Source organism: Xyrauchen texanus, chromosome 29, assembly GCF_025860055.1.
Source record: "Xyrauchen texanus isolate HMW12.3.18 chromosome 29, RBS_HiC_50CHRs, whole genome shotgun sequence".
Lineage (NCBI taxonomy): Eukaryota > Metazoa > Chordata > Actinopteri > Cypriniformes > Catostomidae > Xyrauchen > Xyrauchen texanus.
The window spans coordinates 17,773,347-17,787,422 of record NC_068304.1 but is presented as its reverse complement, the minus strand read 5'-3'; the positions used below and the strand labels follow the sequence as shown (position 1 = coordinate 17,787,422).

Below are 14,076 nucleotides of genomic sequence, written 5' to 3'. Positions count from 1 at the left end.
GCTGCCACCCTAATGTTCTCGCCTTGTAATGAATGGGTGTTTTTAAGTACACTGCCTGTGAGATTGGTAAAACTGTGACAGCTCACATTAGTGAACTCATAATAACGCATAAATGAGCCAATGTTAGACACAAGAACCACCTGGATTTGCCATGTTTTTATCAAAATCAACTCATTAGATTGCTCTTCTTGTTTTCTAAATGAGCCGCCTCGTTTAGCATGGCAGTATTGCTCTAAATGGGCAGTTAATATTGAATGCTGAAAGGACTGATCTACCGAGCAGTAGGAAATGGGTATGAGCCTGAGGTTATTTATGTCAGCACTCTCTCAGATGAGACCTTCTGCAAAAAGCAAGAATCCTGGCAGCTGTATGCAGCAGCTCTGCACACTGCCTATAATTGCAGCTCTTCCAAACTCTGGCCCTGTCGGGGGTAATTACGCAACAGAGGAAGGTACTAGCCTAGGTTGGTGTTTTTTCCCTTTAACAATCTAAATCTGTGACTTTATTCTGAGAAGAAATGCAATCATTATTAAATCTTCTTTTTCTACTATTTTTGGAGGACTTTGTTTATGTCAACAAGCAGTGCTCTGTGCATGTATGAAAGAGGGATGGATCATGTCAGCTCTTTATACATTTCTAATAGATGTTAAGTTGTTTTATTTTATTTTATTTTTTTATTTTTTGCACCCTGAGGCATCTGGACACTTCACAGGGAGATTTGAGGATTTGTAGGAATACCTAGGAAACTGAGTTTGAAGCCATGTTTTTCGAAAGCATTTATATTTTAAGTTTCAAACTGCTCAGTTCAAAATCAAACAGTTTTATTGAATTTTCACTCTTGCTTCATCTGGGTTTAAACTCTTTTCTATTCCTCCGAGGCTGTAAGTAATATAGTGCAATATAGGGTCCTGCTTCTGAAAAGAATTCACCTTTAACTCTCAATACATTAACTTAAAGGTGAAGTGTGTAATTTCTTCACCACTAGCAACACCAAATGGAATTGCAAATATAACAACTTTTCAAACATATTTTCTGCACTTTCTCCACATCTTCCATTGGTCACAATCTTACTGTTCTAAAATCATGCCATTGGTTGAGCCAATTTTGCTATGTTGGGCTGTTCAGAATGCTCCAACAAACAGAAAATGCCATTGTTTCCACTTAACTGAGAAATCAGCATACAATTGTATTATAGTTAAATATATTAAGCTGTGACAGACATTTGACATTTAAAAGGATGTTTTTTATTTTTATTAAAACAGTCAAAAACTTTAAAAGTTCTTGAGATCTACATGCTTTATAAAAACCTTCTGTGGTCTGTTAGGGGTCTGCACTCTTCCCCAGTTCCTCTCACTTCACCACCAGTCAGGCTGGGCCCTCCTCTGCTCTACAGCATCCTGGCTGAATCAATTAAATATTGCTATTACTCTGCATTAACAATTAACAATTGCAATAACCTGTATTCAAATGCAGAGTGGTTTGAACTGGAAAATGTAAAAGCGAGCCACTTGAGTAATTAAATGTACAATAAATGTAAATACATTATATATATATATATATATATATATATATATATATATATATATATTGTATATTATCTACTTAAATTTCTTGTACATACACAAGTGGCTCGCTTTTACATTTTCCAGTTCAAACCACTCTTAATTTTTTGTGCAAAATTGCGCCACTGTGAAGATGCTAAAATATAACATAGTTTTGATTTATTTTGGATATTTTTAGTCACAACATAATTCCCATATTTCCATTTCTATTATTCCATAGTTTTGATGACTTTACTAGTATTCTAAAATGTGGAAGAAAATAAAGAGTATATTAAATGGTATATATATATATATATATATATATATATGTATGTATGTGTATCTATATATATATATATATATATATATATGTATGTATGTGTATCTATATATATATATATATATATATATATATATATATATATATACACACACACACACAACAGTTAGTTCCGATCCTCAAATCTGATTGGACGAGAGACGTTCCATGAGTACTGATGGTCTCCCACCATCATCTCTCAGATGCTTTACTTTGTGTATCACTCTGTTTGTGTTCCAGCCGTTCTAAACTAAAGTGTAAGAGCAGTGCATATGTGTTATGAGCTACTGTATATGTCTCTTTACATGTAACTTTTTGACATTACATATGTTAGCCAGCAGGTGGTAGCAAAAGATCATTTTTGTGTATAATATGAGCCAGTTAGGTGATGTGAAGTCAGCGTCAGTCAGTGTTTACATGCATCAGCACTACGTGATCGTTCATATTACTACTACACTACTAAAGCTAGAAAATGGCTTTAAACAAACAACTTCAGCATTACGGCTCATCACAGCTGAGAGACACAATAGACTGATTAAATACACAAACTCTTACTGGACTTTGGAGAGGACATACTGTTCAAAACAGACTGTGGTTTCTATAGTGAATAAATCTTGCACACTGGCTACCGCAATATAGGGAGAAATACCCCACTTGCACGGCTATTTTTCCACTGAGAAAGTTGATCTTCAGAAAGCTGACAGCATCTCTGCTTTGGAATGGCAACAGGTGATAGCACATGCTCCATCTCTCTCTCTCTCTCTTACACACACACACATTCATCCATCCATCCATCCATACTTGTTTATCCAATAACTTAGTAGAAACAGCACAAGCTCTGATACTATTTCTGAAGTGATGTCTTTGAATTGGTAATGAAGGCTTGGACACATCATTTGGTTTGAACCAGCAACGGCAGATTCTTATCATCGCATAAAAGTAGCTCCATGCACAAATGCTTTTTTATGACAGTACTCAGTTTTTCCTAATTCTTTAAAATGTACTTGTTCATTGAACAGTAGAACATAGAATATATAAGAAATAACACACTCACAATCGTGCTATATGGCCCTAAATCCAGTGCTGATGTAGGGCCATATATTACTCTTGCTCATGTGATGTTGTTTAAATATCTCTATATATATACATACATACTAGTGCTGCACGATTAATCATATCGCAATTGCAATCGCGATGTCAGCCTGTGCGATTATATGACGGCAAATGCTGAGATTTGATTAAATAAATAAATGCATGTGTGGATGTGACAGCCCATTCTCTCTGAGAGCTGTTTGCCCATTTTCTACTATTGTTCTTATTTATTGCTCTATTATGTTTAGGTATAATATTGACAAAATAAGAAGTTTAAATAATAAATATATTATTTAATTTTGTAAAAATATTTTAACTTGAAAACACATTTATTGCATTTATAGTTGTTGTGGTTCCTAGTTTGTATGTTTGAGTTAAAAAATACACATTTCAGCATTATCAGTAATCTATTTGTGCATTTTCCTTGATAACCAAACAAGTTGACTCATGATACCATTTGTTTATTCTATCGCAATTGCATATGGCAATAATAACCTTAATAATGACAATATGACATTTTCTCCAAATAGTGCAGCCCTAATACATACTTACATACATACATACATATATATATATGGGATTACATGAAGAGGCAAGGCAACAATTGAGCACAGCCTAAATAGATAGAAGAACTGTGGCAAGTTCTCCAAGAATCTTAGAAAATCCAATCTGCTAACCAAGAAAAACTGTATCCTAGGATTGGATAGAATAAGATAGTATAGGATCCTAAGACAATTAGTGCTGTTTTGAAGGTAAAGGTTGTCATCCCAAATATTGATTTAGCTTTTTTATGTTTGATGGACTTTGTTTGATGTTAACTGATAAATTATAAGAATTTATGGCATAATTGTTTAGACATTCCCCAATATGCAATATTTTTCAGAAATGACTAAATCTTTGGCACAGTACAGTATATATGAATGCATGGCCCTTTATTCAAAAGGTGTCTTTGACAATCAAGACATTAGCCCTTGATTGTGATTAAAGTATTAATTAAAACTTACTTCTGTTGTATAAAGCCATGTAGTTGATATAAATGTGTTAACTTCTTTATTGGTACAAAGAAGAGTTCACCCAAAAATAGCATTTACTTTAAACAAAGTCATACAGGTTTGGAACAACATAAGGGTGAGTAAATATATTTTTGGGTGAACTATATCTTTAAGGAAGACTCATTGGCTTGACAATCTCCATTTAAAACGGGTCGGTGGTGGACAGGATCGATACACATCTGATCATGGAATCCAATCTAAAGTTATTTTGTATTCCATTAGTGGTATAAGGTGCTTAGCAGCAGCCATTGAAAAGGCTACACTGATACATACATGGAAAGCCTTCCAAAACACATGCATACCATCTTTCTATTCTCAAATTACTCTGCGTAATTTGAGTTCAGAAATAAAAGATCGCCTGGGGTGTGTTTTATGCACATAGCAGAGCTGTTTTTTTTTCTTTCCTATTGACAGCCACTCCAACCATGTATCATCATTAGATGAAGATGGCCAGAATTGAAATGCCATTTTGACTTGCAGTAAAGCTTTTAAGAAATATAATTTGTTCTTGGCACACAGATCCTGAAAATAGGGCAAAACAATATGACTTGACGACACAGAGTGCAGACTTTGCTAATGCCTGGTGTGCAGGGCAGGAATATTAACCTCACAGCATTTTGTAGAGATGGAGTCTGCATTACAGGATACCTACATCGTTGTCAGGTAAATTACTGGGCTTTGAGGCACCAGGAGGCTGTTGCATTATTTTTAGTGTGCCCTTATAGTTAATGTCCTGTCTTATAAACAAAAATAAGTGCTCCACTGATGTGTGTACAACTGTTAAGTTGTTGGCAGTTTTTCTTGAATAGCAAGGACATGATCATTTTAGTGTTCTAAACTTAAAGCTGAAGTGTTTTTTAATTTTTTTTTATTTCCATTGTCAATATACTTTCTCCTATCCCTATCACATATAAGCCATGTGGAAGATCTGTTTGTTTGAGCATCCTGACCAGCCCGACCACAACATTAGCTCAACCAATAGAGGGAGTTTGGTGTGAACTATTTGTTTGGGGCGGGACTATCTGTTTGGCCAGCCAATGAAAAACAGTGTTTGGGAAGACTTTTTTTGTTGCAGAAATCACACACTTAAGCTACAATAGCAAGATAATTGGACTATTGGAAGAATTTGATGTGAAATACTTGAGTTCATATTAAAATAGTCTTTTTTTTTTTTTAAGAGAAACATTAAGAAATAGGAGAGTTTTTAGAGTTCAACTCTTGGATCTCAGTTGTGTATTTTCTCTATGTGCTTTCTCGGACCAGACTGGTAGAGTTTCCATCATGAGACTGGTGTTGAAGTACCTGGACAAGATGAGGTGTTTCCGAAAACGTTCGGCCATTCCCTTCCTGGTGGCTCTCATTACCTTCTTGCTCTTCATAAACCTCTACATTGAGGATGGATATGTGCTGGTGAGTCCATTGCTTGTTAAAACAGTGTGTAAATTACAGTGACCAATGTTTTAACAACATCAGTGGAGCAGATAACAAGACAATAGTGGACTTCACAACAACTCGACTACTGTTGTTGCATGCAATTTAGCATTAATTATCTCTGAAATGAAATGTTATTTTGTTTATACTGTAGGCTTTAATTACCAAATATTTCATATAAGACTGCCAGTGCTGCACTGTGCATGCATAAGTATTAGAGCTTATGATGCAGCATGTTTAAAATGTCATGATGTAGAGGCAGTCCAAACACAAGAGACTACTTCATTATTCATGAGGCCAACTTTATGATCAAATCTTTGTGATCATAACATGTCACGTGTGTTTGTCTGATAAATTATTCAAAAGTTGTACCCATTTCTGACAGTCACTTTTTCGAAGTAACCCCCCTTTAATTGAAATACAAACACCATCAGAGCTGTAAAATTTTTGTGTGAACATTTTAGGGATTTTAAAAAGACAACAGCGCTGTACTTTTAATGCCAGTCAAATGATTTATAGAGTTGAGTAAAACTGTGTGTACAGTTAATTATTCAAAGGCCATCACTTACATTTGATGAGATTATACAAGGGTGTGCAGGAATATTGCCAACTCTAAAAATAATTACCTGCAGTGATTACGTTTGGAGATGCAAATGGACTTCTAACGTCTCTTCAATATACAATATAACTATGTTTCTAGAAAATGAAGACTTTAACTCCTTGAAAACTCTAACTTTGTGGCTTTTTAATAGGGAATGTAGCATATTTGTTTGGAAACCTTTAACAAGCATATAAGAAAATTCTGAGTTTGAGACTAGAACTTGTCTATCTTGTGTCATGTGTTTCAGGAGGAAGATAAACATCAGTTGCGAGAGACCTCAATGCATCCTCTTAACTCTGAGCGATATGTTCACACCTTTAAAGACATCACCAATTTTTCTGAAACCATCAATGTGACTTATCGATACCTTGCTGGAACACCTTTACCTCGAAAGAGTAAGAGTCCATATACAGTATATACATTGCATACATATACAGTATATGTACACACACACACACACACGTGCACAGTATATACAGTCTAACCCTAATGACATGATCATTTTAGTGTCCTGAAATTAAAGTTTAATTGTGTTTTTTTCAGTGTTTTTTTTTTATATACTAAGTTTCACCATAGTGTTTTCACATTTAAAACATTAGTTTATATAAAAGAGACTAATTGAGGTGGAATTAGGGAAGAATTGAAATTCCACTTATTTATTCCAGTTCCAGTATTCTTTCCCCTAACCTGAAATCCCAGAACAAAATGTATTGCCGGGAGGTTTCTCTTTTATAACTCAATGGAGTTTAATGTGTGTTACAAAAGCCTAGTAGTATGTCAACTTTTGAAAATTTTATAAAAATAAAAAAAAGGCCTTATATGTAGATTTTGTTTTACCCTTGTCCCAGACATAGATTTTCAATATTAAACTATGAAATCCATTATAAAAATAAAAATTATTACATGTTTAAAACTACAACAATCTAAACAAAGACTTAATAAACATAAACCATTTTGATATTTATTGTGTGGAAAAAAACGTTTGTGTGAAAATATTTTTCTAATTTTAAATTAGGTAGAGGGATATACATTTTTCAAAAATTACAGCTGTTCTCCAGTTGTAAAATCATTTCCACTACACCAAACAAATGTACCCCATTTTATATATATATATATATATATATATATATATATATATATATATATATATAGTGAAGATCATACTTGAGATGAAATACAAGACACATTATGTTTGAAGAAAACAAAGGAAATTTTTTTATTAGGTGTCATTTCAAATGAAATTGTAATTTTACGAAATTATGCCAGACATGTGAAAATATGATTTAATCGTGTGTCTTTAGAGTACATAAAATGTTAGGTATGAAATGAGTCTTAACAACACATGCATCTGACGGTTTTTTGTTTGTTTGTTTGTTTGTTTGTTTAAACATTAAAAATGTATGTTCCATCACGTCATTTTCAGCACAAAATTCCATTAAACATAATAAAGAATTTGTTATGTAGTGGAAATTAAATTGTGAAGGGACTTTCAGATAAAAATGAAAGAAATTACATAAATATCTGGTGATGCATGTGCATAAACTGTTGGGACATTTTTAGTTGACAAATTAAATAAACTATAGAGAGTGTGAAAAATGTATTAATGAGACTTTTTTTTTCAAGATGTCCGCAGTGCTAAATCGCCAAAGTTGTATATATAGTGTGGTGTCAAATCAGTTCACAGCATGTGTTCACACCTTTCAGTTCACTTATTATATAATTTATTTCTGTTTTTTGCAGAGTATCTAACCATTGGATTGTCATCTGTGAAACGAAAGCGAGGAAACTACCTGTTGGAGACCATCAAGTCCATTTTTGACCAATCAAGCTATGAGGAGCTCAAAGAGATTGTAGTAGTTGTCCACTTGGCAGACTTTGACCTGGCATGGTGTGAGAGCCTAGTTCAAGAAATCTCAAGGAAGTTTGGCCACCATATTATCGCAGGCCGACTGTTGGTCATCCATGCCCCTGAGGAGTACTACCCATCCCTGGATGGGTTGAAGAGAAACTATAATGATCCTGAGGACAGGGTACGCTTCCGTTCAAAACAGAATGTAGATTATGCTTTTCTCCTCAACTTCTGCACCAACCTCTCTGATTTCTACATGATGTTAGAGGACGATGTACGATGCTCTCGGAACTTTCTCACAGCCCTGAAGAAGGTGGTAGCTTCAAGGGAGGGCTCGTATTGGGTGATGCTGGAGTTCTCTAAACTGGGCTACATAGGGAAGTTGTACCACTCAAGAGACCTTCCCAGACTTGCCCATTTCCTGCTCATGTTTTATCAGGAGATGCCTTGTGATTGGCTTCTTATACATTTCCGGGGTCTGCTGGCCCAGAAGGATGCCATCCGCTTCAAGCCGTCACTTTTCCAGCACATGGGATACTATTCCTCTTATAAGGGTGCAGAGAACAAACTCAAGGATGATGACTTTGAGGAAGACTCCCTTGACATCCCAGACAACCCACCTGCAAGTCTGTACACCAATATCAATGTGTTTGAGAGCTATGATGCTGCCAAAGCATACAGTAGCGTGGATGAGTACTTTTGGGGCAAAGCTCCATCGACCGGGGACTTTTATGTTATAGTATTCAACAAAGAAACAAAAATTAGCAAAATCAAGATCATCACAGGAACAGATGATCGGCAGAATGATATTTTGCGTCATGGAGCTCTGGAAGTGGGTGAGAAATTAATAGGAACAAAGAAGGGAAGGCAGTGCTCCTCCTATATAACGTTAGGGGAGTTTAAAAATGGAAACATTGAGGTTCACAATGTGGACCACAAGATTGCTTTTGATATTGAGTGTGTTCGTATTGTGGTAACAGCAAGTCAGAAAGAATGGATTATCATTAGAAGCATTAGCCTCTGGACTACACAAGGGGCAAGTCAATGAGAACTTTATTGAACCCTAGTTAAAGGCACAACTGTCAACGGTTTTATTTATCTATTTATTTAATTATACAATGTCTAAATTATTTATTCATTCTTATGAGAGAAATCTTTATTTATTCATTAAACTTTTGTTAAAGCCAAATTTCAAAGGGGGTTTCGAACAGTTCTGACATAAACAAGATTTATTTTATAAAGACAATTAGCGCACTCATCCTTATGCCTCCCTTTTCCATTGTTACACCATAATGTTTGCTCCTCAGCTAAAACTTTCAGCACCTAAAATGTCTTGGCTCTCCTCAGGCCGAGGTGTTCTTTTTTTCAATATATTAACAGACAGAAATATCCAAGTGTAGCCACTGAAAATGCAGCTAATTAACTAATTTGATAAAAATACAACTTTGGATTTGTATTAGTATATGTTGAAATTTAAATTAACCAATATTAATAAATGCTGTGAAAGGGTTGTTCATAGCTCATGTTAACTAATGTAATGTAGTTAACTAATGTTAACAAATGAAACCTTATTGTAAAGTGTTACCTATTTCATTTCAGTGAGGTTATATTTTGGTTTCTTTATTTAACATTTTTTTTCACATATAAATTATTTCCTTATCTTCTTGTCATTTCCACAAGCACAGGGTCAATACTGCCTTGAATATACAATCAATTGTGGCATGAATCTACGCAACATTTCATACTATCTCCCCTGAATGATAACAGAAATGTAATGCAATCAACCTTAATCCAAAAGGTGTACCAAGATCTCCTTAGTGTAGTGTTATTTTGTTTGTTTGTGCAGTCCTTCAGATGCATTGACTGAAACAGTGTTGGCATTCACCCATTTTCTGAAGTGTTATGATTGGATAGTACAGTGACGAATTAAGTAAACCTCCCATTCCTTTCAGAATTTCCCCCCTTGCATTTTCCTCAGTGCAATTTTACCAAGGTAAAACAAGTAAAAGCTTGTTCATTTCATCAAATCACACCAGCTACAACAACTGGAATTGTTGGATGCCCCATGCAGTTTTATGCTATTGTATGAATGTGTGGACTATAGACCCACCCCTTCCCCAGATGCCACACAATTTTAAGAGACATGAAAACCATCTAATTACTGCATTTAAAAGCTTTGTTCACTTTAACGTCACATGAAAAATGCAATAATAAGTCAACTGTTTACATGACTTTGTAATGTTGCAAACTGTGTCTATCTCCAGTTTTTCTTTATTTTTAACAACTGAAAACAGTTTTATTGAAAACAACATGCTTTTTTCCCCTGCCATTTCAAACTGCATTTCATACTTGTGTAGATACTGCAGTAAATTGCATTCTGAATAAGTGCGAAGGCACCTGATATCATACAAATACAAGATACAAACATTTACATTACATTAAGAGGTGCTCTGCACCCACGTATGTCAGAGGGTGAAAAGCAAGTTAGCTTTGCCATGAGTATCAAGAAGCCATTACTAGCAGTATTTCTCAGGCTAGGAATGTGTTACATTGCTGTATACATTTTTTCTCATGCCAGATCAAAATAGCATTGTTTCCTGGTCAAACTTGCATAATTTTATTCATTTTATTGGAAGTGAATTCCTCTCGCCCAATTGTATTTGTGAACGCTTTTGGAATGCATTTCAGACTCCTATGGCTATTTAATGTCACAGTATGTTTTCAATAGTTTTTTAATGCTTTCTTGTGAGCAAAGCACAGATCCTTTTTTTAAGCAGCCAGCAAAATTTTAGGGCTGGGTGTGTAATAAAATGTTCTAAATGAAAATATTAGAAGGTTTTTTCTACCTAATAAAACAATGAAAACATTATTGTTCATGCATGAGCTAAGACAGAATGCCGCAGTGTTTGTACGCCTGTCGGTTTTACGCTTTATGACTTGTTTTCAAGTGTCTACTCTGAACATGACTGGCATTGTACTGTACTTGATTTGTGTAATTTAACTCTACTGATAATACATTAAGTCAGCTGTCAACTCACGTATTGTGCAGCATAGGTGAAGAGAATGTTTTATGATGTAGAGGTATGTTGTGTTTCCTCCACACTGTTTGTCACATGGTACTGTATCAATATTGTAAAATGACATATATTTTTTTACATTTATCATTAGAACTGTTTGCCTTGTATGTTGTACCTAAATATACATTGACTCAAGTGTTGAGTTTGCAAAAATGAATTCCATTTGATCATTGATTATCCAGAGATGGTAATGTTTTCAGGATGAAACATTTGGCTATAAAAATAACTATAGTTATAATGTCAAAAAGCACACTTGCATGCAAACGCAAGCATCCCACATGCAGTAAACTGGCTTGACACCGTATCGGCCAGCAAATGGATAAACTTGAATATTCCCTTCCTTACTGTGTGTGCGTTACAGGTCCAAGGCATAGGATCTGAGTGACAGATTATATGATTTAGTATCACTTTTTCTTTACAACTTAAACATATGTGAATAATCATCACATTTGCAATCACAAATACACATATACATGTATATATATAATAAAGCTATGAAACAATAATACATTTTTCTTAATTATGTATTCTACCTCTGGTAACATTTCACCATATAATTCACTCAAATCCTTTAATATTAAATGATGACCCACAAAGTTAGCAATTTTTAGGGTTTCTTCTGTAAACAATGCTGAAATATAACTGTGCTGGGTGTTTGTAAAACTCTGTAACGTTTGACGTCACTGTAGAATATTTACACCATTAGTATTGCAATCTGACATTAAACATAATATTTGTACAGAAATAACAAACGTGATAAATAAAAAACATATTACAAGACATATGTGGAGCCATTTCACTACTTAAAAACTGAGCTGAAAATAATCTGAAAATACAATGGCTAAGGGGCGGGTGAGATTTTGGCCCATTCACTTGCATTGAACGAATACTATTGCTCTGTTATACACATTGCAACAGGGGAAACTCGAACTTTAGAAAACTCAACATATCTTTTAATTTAAACTAACAAATTATTTTACATGAAACCCAAAGAAGTAGAAGATTAACATGTTTTTACATGAGAAATACATTGAACATACCAGAGAAATCAGGAGAAAAGAAGACAAGACACAAATTAGTGGCTTTCCTCAGGTGTGGCTTTCCTCAGGTGTGGCTTCTCAGCGCCCCCTTTTGGCTGCAGCAATACTGTCTCATTGAAAACAAATAAAAATCAATTATTTTCAATAAAAAACAAACAGTTAATTTCAACAAAAATGTGACCATACATATGTGTGTCACACGTTCCCCAACAAAATAAAAATGTCTCCTGACATACCATTACATTCATTAAGGAAATTCAACCTCAATCTCTATCTTTTTCACTTATTTTTAATACTCAAACACAGGTATTGGCGGTGTGTGTGGAATTGTTTGAAATAGCAGTGGAATGTGGTAAGGTGCAATGAGGTTATGCGGTAAGTGACATTCCCCAAAATGGTATCTGACCCATCCTATAAGCTTCTAAACTGTTTGCTGTTGGATGTGGCTATACTGCAGGCTGACCTCACGTATGGTAATTGAACATCTGGACTGGCCGTCTATCACATGTGGATCTTCTAACTTGGCCTGTGTGACTGTCAGTATTGGGGGTCAGGTTAGGTCTCCTTGAACTCCCTTCTCATTCAGAGCTGGCTGTTCCAGGAGCCTGATTCCTCTCAACTTCTGTTTTTGCTCTGTTGCAGAATACTCCATTTCCTTTCTCTCTTCAGGTTCTTCAGATACACAGTGTTATTCTGCAGGTGCCTCTGTACAGGTAGGCTGCTTTTCCTTTACAGGTTTTTCACTGGGTTGTTGTCGTGAAGGATCGCTGGTCTTGTGATTGTTTGACTTTCTGTTTTGTCTGTCTATGCTTTCTCACCTTTTTAGGTTCTGCTGTTGGAACATCAACAGGTAAGTAATTTACTTCAAAATATTTTGATGTAGGACTCTAGATTTTGTACTGTCTGTCTCAGCTACCACTCTGTACACTGGACTGTCATTCACTTGTTCTTTCACAGTGTAGATGGTCTTCTCCCAGTATGACCTAAATGTTCCTGGTCATCCCATCTCACTTAGATTTCTCACGAGTATTCGGTCGCAAGGCTGGAAGACAACTCCTTTCAACTCAAGTTTTGGTCATAGTACTTCTTCCCATGTACGCTTGAGTTTTTGCTGTTTTCAGAAGCAATTCTGTATGCATCTGACATTCACTCAGCCCATATCTCTGTATTCTCTATGAGTCTCATTTCCCTCTCCATGCATTAGTCTGAACAACAGGTCGACTGGCAAACATGGATGACGTCCATACAGAAAGTTATAGTGTGAGTATCCTGTTGCTTTGTGCCATGTGCAATTGTAGGCGTGGACAATCTGAGGTAGGAGTTCCTTCCATCGTTCTTTTTTCTTTTCTTCCTATGTCGTCATCATCTATATAAATGTCCTGTTGAACCATCCAGCTGGATTGCCCTGCGGATGATATGGGGAAGTCCTAGAGTGGCCCATTCCAGCAAGTTGTTGAAGTGTCTTGAAAAGCTCATTCTCGAACTCTCGACCTTGGTTGTGGGGTAGTTTGGCCCGGAAATCCAAAGAGAGGAATAAAGTTATTAAAGATCGTCTCGTTTTTCCTGACTTATATTTGGCTGCATAGGATTGACCAAACCTTGTAAAGTGATCTATAACAACAATAATGTACTCAGCCACCTCTGCTCCATTACAGATGCAAGTAATCATTAGACTCAAGCTCAAAGGGTGAACTGGTGGTTATGCTACCCATTGGAGCCTTTGTGTGTTCGGCTGGCATCTTCTGCTTTATACATGGGCACAGTCTAGTGATGTACACTTCTATGTCCCATCTCATGAACATCCAATAGAACCTTTCTCTTGCAAGTCTAAGGACCCTTTCTATGCCAACATTGCCCATGTTCTAAGTGCAATTTTCTCCTTGTCTCATATAAGTGCAATTTTCTCCTTGTCTCATATTACTTGTAAGCATTCAATTGGATTATTTTAGCTTGAGGATTGCGGTAATAGCTGGGTCTGTTCTTTGTGCTTTTCTCAACTCATCAGGTTCTATCTCTTCCAGGCATTCTCGGGTACTGTAATCAGATGAGTGGTTCTGTGACAGGTTGAGGACTG

The 14,076-nt window shown here is 35.6% G+C and overlaps 1 protein-coding gene across 1 annotated transcript in view; it reads left to right on the top strand.

Annotated features, from left to right (window-relative positions):
• Window positions 1-9,200, top strand: part of mgat4c (mgat4 family member C) — a 146,110-nt gene extending 136,910 nt beyond the window's left edge. The window contains exons 5-7 of the mRNA XM_052097872.1: window positions 5,268-5,414; window positions 6,284-6,431; window positions 7,777-9,200. Of these exons, the coding sequence (XP_051953832.1) occupies window positions 5,286-5,414; window positions 6,284-6,431; window positions 7,777-8,933 (1,434 nt within the window). The 5' untranslated portion in view covers window positions 5,268-5,285 and the 3' untranslated portion in view covers window positions 8,934-9,200. The remainder of the gene's footprint in view (window positions 1-5,267; window positions 5,415-6,283; window positions 6,432-7,776) is intronic.
• The last annotated feature ends 4,876 nt before the right edge of the window (window positions 9,201-14,076 follow it).